This window comes from Eumetopias jubatus, unplaced genomic scaffold (genome assembly GCF_037043125.1).
Source record: "Eumetopias jubatus isolate StellerSeaLion01/CBP00866 unplaced genomic scaffold, mEumJub1_p1.0 scaffold_8, whole genome shotgun sequence".
NCBI classification, from domain to species: domain Eukaryota; kingdom Metazoa; phylum Chordata; class Mammalia; order Carnivora; family Otariidae; genus Eumetopias; species Eumetopias jubatus.
The window spans coordinates 142,087,543-142,104,896 of record NW_028274814.1 but is presented as its reverse complement, the minus strand read 5'-3'; the positions used below and the strand labels follow the sequence as shown (position 1 = coordinate 142,104,896).

Below are 17,354 nucleotides of genomic sequence, written 5' to 3'. Positions count from 1 at the left end.
GAATTCATTGGGGACTTTCTCTTTTGTTTTTTAAGAAGTTGTGTATGCAGCTGCTGCGGAGGAATTCCTCGAAGGGCTGCTGCCAAGGTCACTCCTTGTACATAACTGGGACCAATATCTGCGCAGAGCCGCAGATAATCCTCAAGGGTTCCCGTGGACTTCCAAGGCCTTATGGCCGCCTGGCATGCTGAATTAGCATTTTCAAAGGCCAGCTGTTTCACTATAATAGTTCCTGCCTCTCCGTCCACAACAGTCCTACTCACGGCTTGTAACAGCCGTGAAACAAAATCTTGATAACGTTTATCGGGTCCCTGTCTTATTTTAGATAATTCCTCTGTCCTTGTGCCAGTGGTCGGTAACTTTTTCCATGCAGTCAAAACAGCCTCATTGATTTGAGCATAAGCAATCTCAGGGAAATGTATTTGGTTACCCACTTCATAATAAGCTCCAGTACCAGCCAACATCTCATATGTGACAGGGATTTGGGTCCTTTTGTTATAGATAGCCAGATTGTTACACTTTTCCTCGAATTCGGCCTTCCACAACAAATAATCTCCCCCATTAAGGCAAGCCCGGGCAACAACCTTCCAATCTCCCGGGCAAAGAGCTTCTCTGGTAAGGTTCTCCATCATAGATAGGGTAAAGGGAGCAGTGGCCCCGTACTGACTACAGGCAGCCTTTAAGTCTTTTAACATTTTAAAATTTAGGGCAGTATAAGTCCGTTGGCCTCCCTGTAAGGTTACTGGGTAGGCATTAAACTCTCCCACGTCCTCTCCCGCTTGCTGCGCTGTTAGTAAAGTTCTCTGTAAAGGGCTAATGTTGGACACAGAGGACTTGGCAGCGCTCTGCTGATTGGTCATAATGGGAAAAGCCTGCAGCGTGCTAGTTTGAGTGCACCTAGTCACGGAATTAATCCCTTGACCAGAGGCTGTGACTGCAGGCAAGACCGATTTCAACGATGTGGGCATAGTCAGAATGGGGTCATCATCGAGATAAACATCATCGTCGCCAAATTCATCCCCACCACTCTGAGCCCTAGGGGCTTTCCCCGCCAAGGGCATAGGCGGTGGTGGAAGAGGGAAAGGATCCTGGGTGGGTAAGTTGACATCATCGCCCAGGATCTCAAAAGATGACACCCCAGTGGGAGTCAGGGGTACTTTAATAGGATCTTTTTCCTCATCTTCAACCCATGATTTTAAAGATATCAGCTCAATTTTTTGTTGTGGCTCCAGGATTTCACAAATATGAGACCAGAGGCCCATTGTATTGGGCGGCAAGGCACCGGAGCCCCGCAACTTTATTTGATTTTTCATCTCTTGGCCCACCCGTCTCCAATCCTCTGGGTTTGCTGTTCCTTCTAGTGGGAACCAAGGGCACAAATCTTCTATGTTCCTAAAAAATTCCTGCAGGGTAGAGGAAGACACCTTATGCCCTCTCTCTGCCAATAAAACCCGCAGGGTCCGCAGAAAATATGCATGACTAGCGGACTGACTTTGTCCCATAATTTCTTACTCCTGTCGTGCCGGTTAAAAGACCGGTTCTCTTACCTGGTTGCTTGCGACGTCAGTGTCCAGGATCCTCTTTCATGTGCTCAGGTCCCTGTTCGGGCGCCACTTGTCACGGCCCGCGTGCAAGGTCGAACAGGGATGAGGGTAAGAGAATGAAACATAAAAGTATGGGAACAGGAGGGTTGCCCACGGGGATGCCGCGAGCAACAACTTTATTCTTACTTACACACTTTATAATAAGTTCAGGTTATATAACAATAGGACATAAACAAGTTCCACAGGTTCCTCCCTGCCCTCTCCTGGCTCCGTCCCGAGTTTCTGGTTCAAGGCCAGGTTCCTCAAGCGCATAGTTTCTTCCCATGCCTTCAAAGGGCCCAGTGCGCTATTTTTCAGGGCTTATCAATAACACTGTGGTTTTCTTAGCCTAAATACAACTCGGGCTAGCCAGTACCACATGTTCTTGTATGGGGGCAGTCAGGTGGCCATGGTTCAAAGGGATCAGGGAGCCTTTGCTCTACCCGATTAACCCCTTTGTTGCTCATGGCTCCCGACAGTACATGTCAGTCTGCAGAGCCTTCTTTCGTGTAAGTGCCCTGCGTCTTTGTATCTTAAGCAATCTTACACAGTGGCTGTTCTCGAACTTGAGTATGTGCTAGACGCACAGCCTGGGTTTGCCCCCAAGACATGCTGTCTTGAAGAGTCCTCAGGTGATTGATGCAGGTACTGGTGTGAGGGCCACCCTCTGGAGACTTTCTAGAATGCCATTTTTATGGCCTCTTACGAATGGCCTTATTTTGGAAGCAACCCCCCCTCCTTTTTTTTTAGTTTTGGTAAAATACACATAAAATTTACCATCTTAACCAATTTTTTCTTTTTTAAGATTTATTTATTTACTTTGAGAGAGAGACAAAGTGTGCGTGCGTGTGTGCAAGCTGGGTTGGGGGCAGGTTAGAGGAAGTGACTCCTCACTAAGCATGGAACCCATCTCAGGGCTTGATCTCACGATCCTGAGACCAGGACCTGAGCTGAAGCCAAGAGTCAGATGCCCAACTGCGCCCCCAGGCATCCTGCACTTTTTAAAAAATTTTTTATTGTTATGTTAATCACCATACATTACACCATTAGTTTTTGATGTAGTGTTCCATGATTCATTGTTTGTGCATAACACCCAGGGCTCCACGCAGAATCTGCCCTCTTTAATACCCATCACCAGTCTAACCCATCCCCCCACCCCTCTCCCCTCTAGAACCCTCAGTTTGTTTCTCAGAGTCCATCGTCTCTCATGGTTCGTCTCCCCCTCCGACTTACTCCCCTTCATTCTTCCCCTCCTGCTATCTTCTTCTTTTTTTTTTCTTAACATATATTGCATTATTTGTTTCAGAGGTACAGATCTGTGATTCAACAGTCTTGCACAATTCACAGTGCTCACCATAGCACATACCCTCCCCAATGTCTATCACCCAGCCACCCCATCCCTCCCACCCCCAACCACTCCAGCAACCCTCAGTTTGTTTCCTGAGATGAAGAATTCCTCAGATCAGTGAGGTCATAGGATACATGTCTTTCTCTGATTGACTTATTTCACTCAGCATAACACCCTCCAGTTCCATCCACGTCGTTGCAAATGGCAAGATCTCATTCCTTTTGATGGCTGCGTAATATTCCATTGTGTATATACACCACATCTTCTTTATCCATTCATCTGTCGATGGACATCTTGGCTCTTTCCACAGTTTGGCTATTGTGGACATTGCTGCTATAAACATTGGGGTGCACGTACCCCTTCGGATCCCTACATTTGTATCTTTGGGGTAAATACCCAGTAGTGCAATTGCTGGATCGTATGGTAGCTCTATTTTCAACTGTTTGAGGAACCTCCATACTGTTCTCCAGAGTGGCTGCACCGGCTTGCCTTCCCACCACCAGTGTAGGAGGGTTCCCCTTTCTCCACATCCCCGCCAACATCTGTCGTTTCCTGACTTGTTAATTTTAGCCATTCTGACGGGTGTGAGGTGGTATCTCATTGAGGTTTTGATTTGGATTTCCCTGATGCCGAGCGATGTTGAGCACTTTTTCATGTGCCTGTTGGCCATTTGGATGTCTTCTTTGGAAAAATGTCTGTTCATGTCTTCTGCCCATTTCTTGATTGGATCATTTGTTCTTTGGGTGTTGAGTTTGATAAGTTCTTTATAGATTTTGGATACCAGCCCTTTATCTGATGTGTCATTTGCAAATATCTTCTCCCATTCTGTCGGTTGTCTTTTGGTTTTGTGGACTGTTTCTTTTGCTGTGCAAAAGCTTTTTATCTTGATGAAATCCCAACAGTTCATTGTTGCCCTTGCTTCCCTTGCCTTTGGCGATGTTTCTGGGAAGAAGTTGCTGCGGCTCAGGTCGAAGAGGTTGCTGCCTGTGTTCTCCTTTGATGGACTCCTGTTTCACGTTTAGGTCTTTCAACCATTTGGAGTCTATATTTTTGTGTGTGGTGTAAGGAAATGGTCCAGTTTCATTCTTCTGCATGTGGCTGTCTAATTTTCCCAACACCGTTTGTTGAAGAGACTGTTATTTTTTTCCATTGGACATTCTTTCCTGCTTTGTCAAAGATTAGTTAACCATAGAGTTGAAGGTCCATTTCTGGGCTCTCGATTCTGTTCCACTGATCTATGTGTCTGTTTTTGTGCCAGTACCATACTGTCCTGATGATGACAGTTTTGTAATAGAGCTGGAAGTCCGGAATTGTGATGCCGCCAGCTTTGCTTTTCTTTTTCAACATTCCTATGGCTATTCGGGGTCTCTTCTGGGTCCATACAAATTTTAGGATTATTTGTTCCATTTCTTTGAAAAAAGTGGATGGTATTTTGGTGGGGATTGCATTGAATGTGTAGATTGCTCTAGGTAGCACTGACATCTTCACAATGTTGGTTCTTCCAATCCATGAGCATGGAACGTTTTTCCATTTCTTTGTGTCTTCCTCCATTTCTTTCATGAGTATTTTATAGTTTTCTGAGTACAGATCCTTTACCTCTTTGGTTAGATTTATTCCTAGGTATCTTATGGTTTTGGGTGCAATTGTAAATGGGATCGACTCCTTAATTTCTCTTTCTTCTGTCTTGTTGGTGTATAGGAATGCCACTGATTTCTGTGCATTGATTTTATACCCTGCCACTTTACTGAATTCCTGTATGAGTTCTAGCAGTTTTGGGTGGAGTTTTTGGGTTTTCCCTAGAAAGTATCACATCATCTGCAAACAGTGTTTGACTTCTTTGCCGATTTGGATGCCTTTTATTTCTTTTTGTCGTCTGATTGCTGTGGCTAGGACTTCTAATACTGTGTTGAATAGCAGTGGTGATAGTGGACATCCCTGCCACGTTCCTGACCTCAGGGGGAAAGCTCTCAGTTTTTCCCCATTGAGAATGATATTCGCTTTGGGTTTTTCATAGATGGCTTTTATGATATTGAGGTATGCACCCTCTATCCCTATACTCTGAAGAGTTTTGATCAAGAAAGGATGCTGTACTTTGTCAAATGCTTTTTCTGCATCTATTGAGAGGATCATATGATTCTTGTTCTTTTTTTTGTTAATGTATTGTATCACGTTGATTGATTTGTGGATGTTGAACCAGCCTTGCAGCCCAGGGATAAGTCCCACTTGGTCGTGGTGAATAATCCTTTTAATGTACTGTTGGATCCTATCAGCTAGTATTTTGGTGAGAATTTTTGCATCCATGTTCATCAAGGATATTGGTCTGTAATTCTCCTTTTTGATGGGGGCTTTGGTTTTGGGATCAAGGTAATGGTGGTCTCATAAAACGAGTTTGGAACTTTTCCTACCATTTCTATTTTTTAGAACAGTTTTAGAAGAATAGGCATTAATTCTTCTTTAAATATTTGGTAGAGGGCGCCTGGGTGGCTCAGTCTTTAAGCGTCTGCCTTCGGCTCGGGTCATGGTCCTGGGGTCCTGGGATCGAGCCCCACATCGGGCTCCTGGCTCGGCAGGAAGCCTGCTTCTCCCTCTCCCACTCCCACTCCCCTAGCCTGTGTTCCCTCTCTCACTGTGTCTCTCTCTGTCAAACAAATAAAATCTTAAAAAGAAAAAAGTTTGGTAGAATTCCCCTGGGAATCCATCTGGCCCTGGGCTTTTGTTTGTTGGGAGATTTTTGAAGACCGGTTCAATTTCCTTAGTGGTTATAGGTCTGTTCAGGTTTTCTGTTTCTTCCTGGTTCAGTTTTGGTAGTTGATACATCTCTAGGAATGCACCCATTTCTTCCAGGTTATCTAATTTGCTGGCATAGGGTTGCTCATAATATGTTCTTATAATTGTTTGTATTTCTTTGGTGTCGGTTGTGATCTCTCCTCTTTCATTCATGATTTTGTTGATTTGGGTCATTTCTCTTTTCTTTTTGATCAGTCTGGCCAGGGGTTTATCAATCTTGTTAATTCTTTCAAAGAACCAGCTCCTAGTTTCGTTGATCTGTTCTACTGTTCTTTTGGTTTCTAGTTCATTGATTTCTGCTCTGATCTTTATGATTTCTCTTCTCCTGCTGGGTTTAGGCTTTACTTGCTGTTTTTTCTCTAGCTCCTTTAGGTGTAGGGTTAGGTTGTGTATTTCAGACCTTTCTTGTTTCTTGAGAAAGGCTTGTATTGCTACATACTTTCCTTTCAGGACTACCTTTGCTGCATCCCAAAGATTTTGAACAGTTGTGTTTTCATTTTCATTGGTTTCCAAGAATTTTTTAAATTCTTCTTTAATTTCCTGGTTGACCCATTCATTCTTTAGTAGGATGCTCTTTAGCCTCCATGTATTTGAGTTCTTTCTGACTTTCCTCTTATGATTGAGTTCTAGTTTCAAAGCACCTTGGTCTGAAAATATGCAGGGAATAATCCCAATCTTTTGGTACCGGTTGAGACCTGATTTGTGACCTAGGATGTGATCAATTCTGGAGAATGTTCCATGGGCACTAGAGAAGAATGTGTATTCCGTTGCTTTGGGATGGAATGTTCTGAATATGTCTGTGAAGTCCATTTGGTCCAGTGTGTCATTTAAAGTCTTTATTTCCTTGTTGATCTTTTGCTTAGATGATCTGTCCATTTCAGTCAGGGGGGTGTTAAAGTCCCCCACTATTATTGTATTGTTGTCAATGTGTTTCTTTGCTTTTGTTATTAATTGCCTTATATAATTGGCTGCTCCCACGTTAGGGGCATAGATATTTACAATTGTTAGATCTTCTTGTTGGATAGACCCTTTAAGTAGGATATAGTGTCCTTCTTCATCTCTTATTACAGTCTTTCGTTTATTTATTTATTTATTTATAAAAGATTTTGTTTATTTATTTGATAGAGAGAGACACAACGAAAGAGGGAACACAAGCAGGGGGAGTGGGAGAGGGAGAAGCAGGCTTCCCGCGGAGCAGGGAGCCCGATGCGGGGCTTGATCCTGGGACCCTGGGATCATGACCTGAGCCGAAGGCAGACGCTTAACGACTGAGCCACCCAGGCGCCCCTACAGTCTTTCATTTAAAATCTAGTTTGTCTGATATAAGGATTGCCACCCCAGCTTTCTTTTGGTGTCCATTAGCATGGTAAATGGTTTTCCACCCCCTCACTTTCAATCTGGGGGTGTCTTGGGGTCTAAAATGAGTCTCTTGCAGACAGCATATCGATGGGTCTTTTTTTTTTTATCCAATCTGATAGCTTGTGTCTTTTGATTGGGGCATTTAGCCCATTTATATTCAGGGTAACTATTGAAAGATATGAATTTAGTGCCATTGTATTGCCTGTAAGGTGACTGTTACTGTATATTGTCTGTGTTCCTTTCTGATCTATGCTGCTTTTAGGCGCTCTCTTTGCTTAGAGGACCCCTTTCAATATTTCTTGGAGGGCTGGTTTCGTGTTTGCAAATTCCTTTAGTTTTTGTTTGTCCTGGAAGCTTTTTACCTCTCCTTCTATTTTCAGTGACAGCCTAGCTGCATATAGTACTCTTGGCTGCATATTTTTCTCGTTTAGTGCTCTGAAGATATCATGCCAGTCCTTTCTGGCCTGCCAGGTCTCTGTGGATAGGTCTGTTGCCAATCTAATATTTCTACCATTGTAGGTTACATATCTCTTCTCCCGAGCTGCTTTCAAGATTTTCTCTTTGTCTCTGAGACTCGTAAGTTTTACCATTACATGTCAGGGTGTTGACCTATTTTTATTGATTTTGAGAGGGGTTCTCTGTGCCTCCTGGATTTTGATGCCTGTTTCCTTCCCCACATTAGGGAAGTTCTCTGCTATAATTTGCTCCAGTATACCTTCTGCCCCTCTCTCTCTTCTTCTTCTGGGATCCCAATTATTCTAATGTTGTTTCGTCTTATCATATCGCTTATCTCTCGAATTCTGCCCTCGTGATCCTGTAGTTGTTTCTCTCTCTTTTTCTCAGCCTCTTTACTTTCCATCATTTGGTCTTCTATATCGCTGATTCTCTCTGCTGCCTCATTTATCCTAGCACTTAGTGCCCCCATTTTTTATTGCACCTCATTAATAGCCTTTTTGATTTCGACTTGGTTAGATTTTAGTTCTTTTATTTCTCCAGAGAGGGTTTCTCTAATAACTTCCACGCTTTTTTCAAGCCCAGCTAGTATCTTTAAAGTCATGATTCTGAACTCTAGGTCCGACATCGTACTAATGTTCGTATTGAGTAGGTCCCTGGCAGACGGTACTACCTCTTGTTCTTTTTGCTGAGGTGATTTTTTTCGTCTTGTCATTTTGTCCAGAGGAGAATAGATGAATGAGACAACAAAATGCTAACAGGTTAACAACGTCCCCAGCAAATATACTCTATACAAATCAGAAAAGACCTGAAACCAGGGGAAAAGAAAGGGAAAGAAAGAAAAAAGAAAAAGAAAAAAAAAGAAAAAGAAAAAGACAAACAAAAACAGAACAAAACAGAACGAAAAAAAAACACAATATGATCAGATATGATCAGGCTGGTGCATAGATCAGTGCCACACACTAGATTTCGGTATATTTTGGTCTGTTAGAAGAATGTGACTCCCAAAATTTTAAAGAAGGAAAAACATATGTAGGTACAAAAATAAGGGTTGATACAATGAAGGGATGGAAGATGACTGTAAAGATGAAAGTTATAAAAGATTTTGTAAAAGGAATTGATAAGATAAGAAGTTGTTTGAAAAAAGAAAGAAGAGGACTAAAAAAAAAGAAAAAAAAGGGGTTGGAGAGACTGTGATCAGGCAGGAGACTAGACCAAAGCCATACACTATTTAGGGTATATTTTGATCTGTTAGAAGAAACTGTATCTCAAAATTTTAAGGAGAGAACAACTTACATATATATGCCAAAAATAAGGGTATCTACTATGAAGGGATAGAATATGACTCTAAAAATGAAAAATAAAAATGTTTTTTAAAAAGGATTGATAAGATGTTGGTTGAAAAAGGGAAAAAGAAAAATTCAAAAAGAAACGTTTAAAAAATTAACTTTGAAAGACTAAAGAATCATGGTAAAAAAGCCATGAATTCTATGTGCAGTATTCCCCTAGCGCTGGAGTTCTCCCGTTCTCCTTGATCGGTAAACTTGGTCTTGGCTCGCTGGCTGTTCGTGCTGACCTTCTGGGGGAGGGGACTGTTGCCGTGGTTCCCAAATGTCTTTGCCGGAGGCGGAATTGCCCCGCCCTTGTCGGTCCGGGCTAAGGAAGCTGCTGGGGTTTGCTCTCAGGAGCTTTTGTTCCCTGCAAGCTCTCGGTACAGCTTTGGAGGACCAGGGTGAAAATGGTGGCCTCCCAATCTCCACCCGGAGGAGCTGAGAACTCGGGGCCCCGCTCCTCAGTGCGCCCCCAGAGAAAAGCAGTCACTCCCGTCTCCCCGGTCTCCGGCCGCACTCCGTGCTCACCCGGCCTGTGACCGAGCGTTTCTATCTCTGGCACCCGACCCCGTGTGGAGTCTCCAAACCCAGCAGATCCCTGCGGTGCCTCCTGCGCCGCTCCTCCCAGGGGAGGAAGGGGAGTCTCCCCAGCTCTGCCACTTGTTGGGTCCCTGCTGGAGGAGCCGTGCCCCGACTGGGCCGCAGATCACAGTTTATGGCCACCCCGAGCTGAGAGCCCGCGCCTCGGCTCCGTCTCTGCAGCCGGCTTCCCTGCTCTGATACCTGGGAGCTCTGCCGCACTCAGGCACCCCCGGTCTTTCTGTGACCCCGAGGGTCCTGAGACCACACTGTCCCGGGAGGGTTCCACCCCCCGCTTAGCCACTGGAGCGACGTCCCTCCGCGGAGCCGACTTCTAAAAGGTCCGATTTTGTGCTCTGCTGCTCTATCACTTGCCAGAAGCGGCCGTCGGAGGCCCCCTCCCCCGCCGTCTATCCTCCCGAATATCGCCTCGGATTCACTTCTCCGCACGTCCTACCTTCCAGTAAGTGGTTGCTTCTCTGTTCAGAGAGTTGTTACTAATCTTTTCTTCGATCTCCTGTTGAGTTCGTAGGTGTTCAGAATGGTTTGATCCCTATTCAGCTGAATTCCTGGGACCAGACGAAATCCAGGTCTCCTACTCCTGTGCCATCTTGCTCTGCTGCTTTTTTTTTTTTAAACCACTTTTAAGTGTACTATTTGGTGGCATTAATTACATTCCCAGTGTTGGGTGATCATCATCACTGTTTACAAAATTTTTCATCTTCCCAACCTGAACTTCCCAGACTCTGTCCCCATCACGCACTCTCCCCACAGCCCCCTCCCCGGCCCCGCCATCTGCTCTCTGTCCCCCTGGGTCTGACCACTGCAGGTGCCACCTAGAAGTGGAACCAGACAGGATTTGTCCTTCTGGGTCTGGCTTATTTCACTCAGCACAGTGTCCTCAGGGCTCCCCCGGGTCGTGGCAGGTGTCAGCAGCTCCTTCCTTTTTAAGGCTGAGTACTACTCTATGTATGTATGTACCACGTTTTATTTATGCATTCATCTGTGTGTGGGTACATGGGTTGGCCGTTGTGAATGTGCTGCCGTGAGCATGTGTGTGAAAGAGTTTGAGTCCCTGCTTTCAGTTCTTTCAAATATATACCCGGGAGTGCGAGTGTTGGGCCCTGTGATACGTGTATGTGTAGCTTTTGGAGGAACCAATGAACAATTTTTCATGGTGGCTGCACCACTTTACCTTCCTTCCCACATCCTGCGAGAGTTCCGATTTCTCTGCGTCCTCATGGACACTTGTTTCACGTGCTTTACGATAACCGTCCTGGGCACATGGGTGGCTCAGTCATTAAGCGTCTGCCTTCGGCTCAGGTCATGATCCCGGGGTCCTGGGATCGAGCCCCGCATCGGGCTCCCTGCTCAGCAGGAAGCCTGCTTCTCCCTCTCCCACTCCCCCTGCTTGCGTTCCCTCTCTCTCTGTGTGTCTCTGTCAAATAAATAAATAAAATCTTAAAAAATAAATAAATATTTATATATTTAATATATAAACAATATTTAATATTATTTAATAAATCATATTTTAAAAAGAGATTTTACTTATTTGACAGAGAGCACAAGCAGGGGGAGCGACAGAGGGAGACGGAGAAGCAGGCTCCCCGAGGAGCAGGAAGCCCGATGCGAGGCTCAATCCCAGGACCCTGAGATCATGACCTGAGCCAAAGGCAGACGTTTAACGACTGAGCCACCCAGGCGCTCCCCCAAATAAAATCTTTAAAAAAAGATAACTGTCCTAATGGGTGTGAAGTGGTGTCTCATAGTTTTGATTTGCATTTCCATAGTGATTAATCATACTGAACATTTTTTATGTGCTTATTGGCCATTTGTATATCTTCTTTGCAGATTTGTGTATTTGAGTTCTTTGTGCATTTTTGAGTTGAATTGTTGAGTTGTGTAGCATTTCTTTATATATTCTGGATATTAGTCCCTTGTCAGTTTCATGATTTGCAAATATTTTCTTCTATTCTTTAGGTTGTCTTTTCACTCTCCTTATAGTTTTCTTTGAAGCACACATGTTTTTAATTTTCACGAAGTCCAATTTATTTGTATTTTGTGGCCTGTGCCTTTGGTGTCATATGTGAAAAACTGCCAAATCCAGGGTCATGAAGATTTGCCTCTGTGTGTTCACCTCAGAGTTTCTTGGTTTTAGGTCTTAAGTTGAGGTGTTTGATCTACTTTGAGTGAATTTTTTTTTAAAATCTCTACACCCAGCGTGGGTGGGGCTTGAACTCACGACCCCGAGACCAAGAGTCACATGCCCTACTGACTGAGACAGCCGGGCACGCCCCATACTTTGAATGTATTTTTGTATATGGTGTTGGGGGAGGATCCAGCTTAAATCTTTTGCATGTGAATGTCCAGTTTTCTCAGCACTGTTGGTTGAAAAGACTATCCTTTCCCCATTGAATAGTTTTGGTACCTTTACTGAAAATTAATTGACCATATATGTGAGGGTTTATCTCTGGGTTTCCTGTTTTGTTCATTTGGTCTAGATGTCTGTCTTTATGCCAGTAGCACACTGTCTTGATTACTGTAGTTTCGTAATAAATTTTGAACTTGGGGGGCGCCTGGGTGGCTCAGATGGTTAAGCGTCTGCCTTCAGCTCAGGTCATGGTCCCAGGGTCCTGGGATCGAGCCCCGCATCGGGCTCCTTGCACAGTGGGAAGCCTGCTTTTCCCTCTCCCTCTGCTGCTCCCCCTGCTTGTGCTCGCTCGCTCTCTCTCAAATAAATAAATAAAATCTTTAAAATAAATATAAATAAATTTTGAACTTGGGAAGTGAGTCTTCCAATATTTTTCTTCTTTTTCAAGATTATTTTGGTTCTTTTTTTTTTAAGATTTATTTATTTTAGAGCATGTGAGCAGGGGGAGGGGCAGAGGAAGAGGCAGAGAATCCCAGGCATACTCCCTGCTGAGCGAGAGCCTGACCACCAGGCTCCATCCCAAGACCCTGAGATCATGACCTGAGCCAAAATCAAGAGTTGGACACTTAACCGACTGAGCCTCCCTCCACCTCCAGGTGCCCCTCCAGTGCTATTTTAAACAGAAGTGGTGAAAGCAGACATCCCTGCCTCCTCCTTTGTCCTAGGGGAAAATCTTTCAGTCTTTTACGGTGGAGTGTAATGTTAGCTGTGGCTTTGTCATACATGGGTTTTATCATGTTGAGGAGGTTCCTTATATTCTCTAACCTATTGAATGTTTTTATCATGGAAGTGTGTTGGAATTTGTCAGATGCTTTCTTTGCACCAATTAAGATAACCCTATTTTTTCTTCATTCTATTAATGTGGCTTATCGCATTGACTGATTTTTTTTTTTCTTCACTTCTCCAATGAGTATTTGTTACGAGCTAAGCCATGATTCAGGATCCCAGGGTGGGGATCGGCCGGCACACAGGTGGGAGAAGGGTGGAGGACAGAGGAGAGGCGGGTGGAGCCAGTTGAGATCTTCCCAGGAAACGTGCCTTCTGCCGGGCGGTGGTTCCGGGCTGACACCCAGGATATGGGTCTGCGGGACACGTACGGGGCTGGTCTCATGAAGTCCGCGTAGTTCTTCCAGCGGCTCCTGCTCTGCCTCTGGCTGGGGAAGCGGCTGGCTGCCGGGCAGTCTGGTAGTTCTGGACTTCGGTCTTGATCCACGGTACTGACTCCTACTAAAGACGCCCCTGAAGCAGCTCGCGGGTCAGACCCTCGGCAAAGACCGAATTGATTGATTTTTTTATGCCGAGCCACCCTTTTTAACATGCTGCTGGATTTGATTTGTTAGTGTTTTCTTTTTCAGATTTATTTATTTATTTGGGGGGGGGTGGCAGGGGAGAGGTAGAGAATCCTCAAGCAGACTCCACGCCCAGCACAGAGCCCCATGGGGGGCTCCATCCCATGACCCTGAGATCACAACCTGAGCTGAAACCAAGAGTCAGATGCTTAACCGGCTGAGCCGCCCAGGCGCCCCTGATCTGTTAGTACTTTATCAGAGATTTTTACATTTACGTTCATAAGGGAAGTTGGCCTATAGTTTTCTCTCCTTATAGTGTCTTTATCTTGCTTTGGAATCAGGGCAATACTGGCCTCTTAGAATTAGGAGGTATTCCGTCCTTTTTGGGTTTTGGAAGAGTTTGAGAACAATTGGTGTTAGTTCTTTAATTGTTTGGTAGAATTCACTGGTAATGCCATCTGGTCCTGAGCTTTTCTTTGTTGGGAGGGTTTTTTGTTTTTTTAAAGGTTTCTTTAAATTGCAATAAGATACACAAAACATTTTCCATCTTAATCTGTTGGGAGGTATTGTGTCTGTGGGAGCCTGTTGATAGAGAGGCTGTTGGCCGGGACGCCTGGGGCTTGTCTGTTGGCCTTCCCTGCCCGCCGTGCCAGAGCTGGAGCAGGCCGGCCTTTGCGGCTTTCCCTGTGATTCCAGGACACAGCTCGGCAGCAGCCATCTGTTGTCTCCTCTGGACGCGTCCCTGCAAGTCCAGTGGTCAGATCTAATGACAGCACTTTAGGTGTTGTGTGTGCACTTCTCGGGTAGTGTGGGAGGCCGTGTGTCTTCCTGCACCCGCATCCACAATTGGCTTGACGTTTCAGATATGTATTATTTTTCAGTGTGGTCCGTAAAAACTCATACTTTGTTGTTTCTGCATGTGTGTTTTTATTGCTGAGGGTGGGACGGTCAGGCTCTGCTTTGTGGCGTCTGCTCTCTGCTCTTGGCGCTTCCTGGGTGTGTGTCTTGGTTTGGGGCACCCAGTCTTGGGACACCCTGCGCCGTGCTGAGAGGGTGGAATGGGGCAACAGTACCATGTTGGGCTCTGGGTGCCTGACTCAGTAGCCTCTCCTCTGCCCTGTCCAGCCAGCTCAGACCTTCGTGGTGAAGCGGGGTGTCCACGTATCAGGAGCCTCCCCCGAGAGCGTCAGCAGTCTCCTCTCAGAGGTGGGCGAGTGGGGGACACACTACGCACGCCTGAGCCAGTTCTCTCTGCAGCCTGTGCTGGACTCCTCGTGCAGCAAGGGCCTTGTGTTCCAGGTACGGCCCTCCACCTCGTGGCTATATCCCAGACCTTCCTGGGAGCCTCAGATTCCACTCCAAGACCACTGAGTGCAAGCCTTTTGTTTCCTTAGCAATGTCTAAAAGCTGACAGTCACGCTTCAGGAACGAATTCCCTAGGGATGATGTTTTAGCTCCACTGTCACTTAACTGCAGACCTGGGCAGCCGTGTTTAGGCCATGGGATACAGGTGTGGCCAGCATTCTGGGGCGGGGGCTGGGCGGTATGGGGTAGGCATGTGCTGCTTGCTCCCTGCTGGGTCCTCAGGGAGTTGCACAGCAACTGACACAGCGTCCTCCCTGATTTGGGGTGTTAAAGTTCTAGGCCCCGGGGCTGAGGCAGCTCTTCCGGAGGACCTTACAGTCGGCCCATATGCCAGGCAGAGTCCCCCTGGGACAGCAGGTGCGGCCTGCGGGGAGGGGCAGGCGTCCAGATGGAGCAGGGCGTTTGGGGAGAACTGAGAGAGGAGCAGCAGGGAGGCTGAGCAGAGGAGGCAGGATGCTGGGGCCCACCGGGGGCTGGGCGGCACGGGTTCCTTCCATCTCGTGGCCCTGTGGCAGTGCTGTTGGCTGATGAGGTTCAGGTTTGAGACGGTGCAGGCCGGGCCCATGGAGGCAAGGAGGAAACTGACGAAGATGGAAGGGACTGCCATGTGGGTTGAGGATGTGGCTGGTGGGTGGATTGACTTTTGTTCTGGAGCGTTCCGTGTAGACCTCCTGCTGCGGTGCAGCCCAGGACGCATGTGTTGCCAAGAGCCCGGTGGTTTGAGCGGCCAGAGACCCTCTCAGAGTTGGCACCTGCATGCAGAGCCTGGCTACCCCTTCCAGAACTCCCCCTGGGACCTGCAGTTCCCAGTTTCCTGGTGTAGCTGGTCTGGGCCCTGGGGTTCCGTGAAGGGTCCTTTCTTCCAGCTGGGCTGGGGTGCCTGGGCATGACCCATCTATGTCCATTCCTTGGAAGCTGGAGCCCCAAGGTTGGGGATGGGAGCCAAGCCTTTCCCCCCAGCTCCAGTGTATCCTTTAAGTTCTGAGCTTGGCGGCCGTGCCCTTGTGCCCGGCCGCCCCCCTCCCAGCCTTGTTGCCCAATAGGCCTTCACCAGCGGCCTGAGGAAGTACCTGCAGTATTACCGTGCCTGCGTCCTCTCCACTCCGCCCACCCTGAGCCTCCTCACCATTGGCTTTCTTTTCAAGAAACTGGGCCGGCAGCTCAGGTGAGCCTTGGCATGGGGGTCGAGTATGGGGGCCGTGTGGAGGCAGGTGCGGGACTTGCTGGGCCGCAAAGGGCTTGTGAGAACAGGAGCCCTTGCCCCCGGTGGGCTCCCTGGGTGCTGTGTGCTGTGTATCCTTTGGTGGCCTACCATGGCAGGCCCCATCTAGGGTTGGGGGCACCTGCCTGAAGGGCACACAGGGTCTCCACAGACCTGGCTCCTGGCGCTCCTGGCGCTCCTGGCCAGTTCGTAAACACCAGGCGGAGTGGTGTGGCAGGTGCCCTCTGGAGAAGGGAGCATGAGGGGCTGGGGAGAAGGGTTCGGTGGGAGAGGAAACCTTGTGGGCAGAAAGGCTGGAGGTGGGGTGCAGTGGGGGTGGCAAGAGTCTGGGGGTGCCTGGAGGGTGCTGGGGCAGGGGCACTGTGCTGCCATGTGGATGTAGACTGCAGCAGGGGAGAGAGGGTGGGGGGTCTGGGCGGGGTCTGGGCGGTCATCCAGGCAGAGGAGGTGTCACCGGCGTGAGGTGGCGGGGTGCTGTGGGGGCGGGGGAAGGGTCATGCACTCAGGATGGTTCTGAGTCTGGTCCGAACCTGAGAAGGGGGTGGAGATGCACAGGGTGTGCAGGGAGGGACCAGGCAGGAAGCTCAAATCTGGAGTCCTTGAAGTCCGGGTGCTTTTAAACCTGGAGCCTGAAGGCAGGCAGAGATGGGCCTGGGAGACATTTTGCTCTGGTGTCACTGGACCTGGGGACTCTGAGTGTCTGCTCCCTGGTCTCACACAGCCTCTGTGTCTAGGTACTTGGCTGAGCTCTGTGGCGTTGGCACTGCACTCCCAGGTAGTGGGGGCGGAGAACCCAAGGCTGCATTCCCCACCGTGAGTTCTGGGTTCTTCCTGAGTGTCGTCCCGTTGGTGGGGCTGCTGCTGGGCGTCGGCCGCGTGTGGTACTACCCTGAAGCCCCTCCCCTTGCTGTCTCCAGGGGGTGAAGCTGCTCTCCTACCTGTACCAGGAGGCTCTCGATAATTGCAGCAACGAGAACTACCCAGTGCTGCTGTCCCTGCTGAAGACCAGCTGTGAGCCGTACACAAGGTGGGGCCTGTGCACCCCGTGCCATCCGCGCACCCTGTGCACCCCGCACAGACCGCGCACCCTGCATACCCCGCGCACCCCGTGCACCCCGTGCAGACCACGCATCCCGTGCACCCCGCGCAGACCGCGCACCCCGTATACCCCGCACACCCTGTGCACCCTGCATACCCCGCGCACCCCGTGCACCCCGTGCAGACTGATCACCCTGCATACTCCGCGCACCCCGGCGCACCCTGCACAGACCGCGCACCCCGCGCTGACATAGGACAGCAGCCTTTTGTCATACACCTCCTAAGGGCGGGGGTTGTGTGGGACGAAGGGGGAGTAGCGCAGCTGGGCTTGGACTGTGGGCACATTGGCGGACCACCCCCATGGCCGCCATGCCCCCTCATGGCTGGTCTGTCCACCCTGGCAGGTTCATCCATGACTGGGTGTACAGTGGGGTCTTCAGAGACGTTTATGGCGAATTCATGATCCAGGTGAACCACGAGTACCTGGGCTTCAGAGGTAGGTGGCTGCTGGCTGCTAGGCTGGGCCTCTGCCATCAGGTGGGTCGGGGCCAGTGCTGGACGCTGGCCAA

The 17,354-nt window shown here is 48.1% G+C and overlaps 1 protein-coding gene and 1 pseudogene across 4 annotated transcripts in view; one reads left to right on the top strand and one right to left on the bottom strand.

Annotated features, from left to right (window-relative positions):
* Positions 1–17,354, top strand: part of TUBGCP6 (tubulin gamma complex component 6) — a 40,412-nt gene that overhangs the window by 14,531 nt on the left and 8,527 nt on the right. For all 4 annotated transcript variants that reach the window (XM_088025419.1, XM_088025420.1, XM_088025418.1 and 1 more), the window contains exons 4-8: positions 14,286–14,459; positions 15,569–15,690; positions 16,482–16,560; positions 16,665–16,774; positions 17,190–17,281. In XM_088025419.1, the coding sequence (XP_087881545.1) occupies positions 14,286–14,459; positions 15,569–15,690; positions 16,482–16,560; positions 16,665–16,774; positions 17,190–17,281 (577 nt within the window). The remainder of the gene's footprint in view (positions 1–14,285; positions 14,460–15,568; positions 15,691–16,481; positions 16,561–16,664; positions 16,775–17,189; positions 17,282–17,354) is intronic.
* On the bottom strand, positions 12,767–14,236 carry LOC148163830 (cytochrome c oxidase subunit 6B1 pseudogene; annotated as a pseudogene).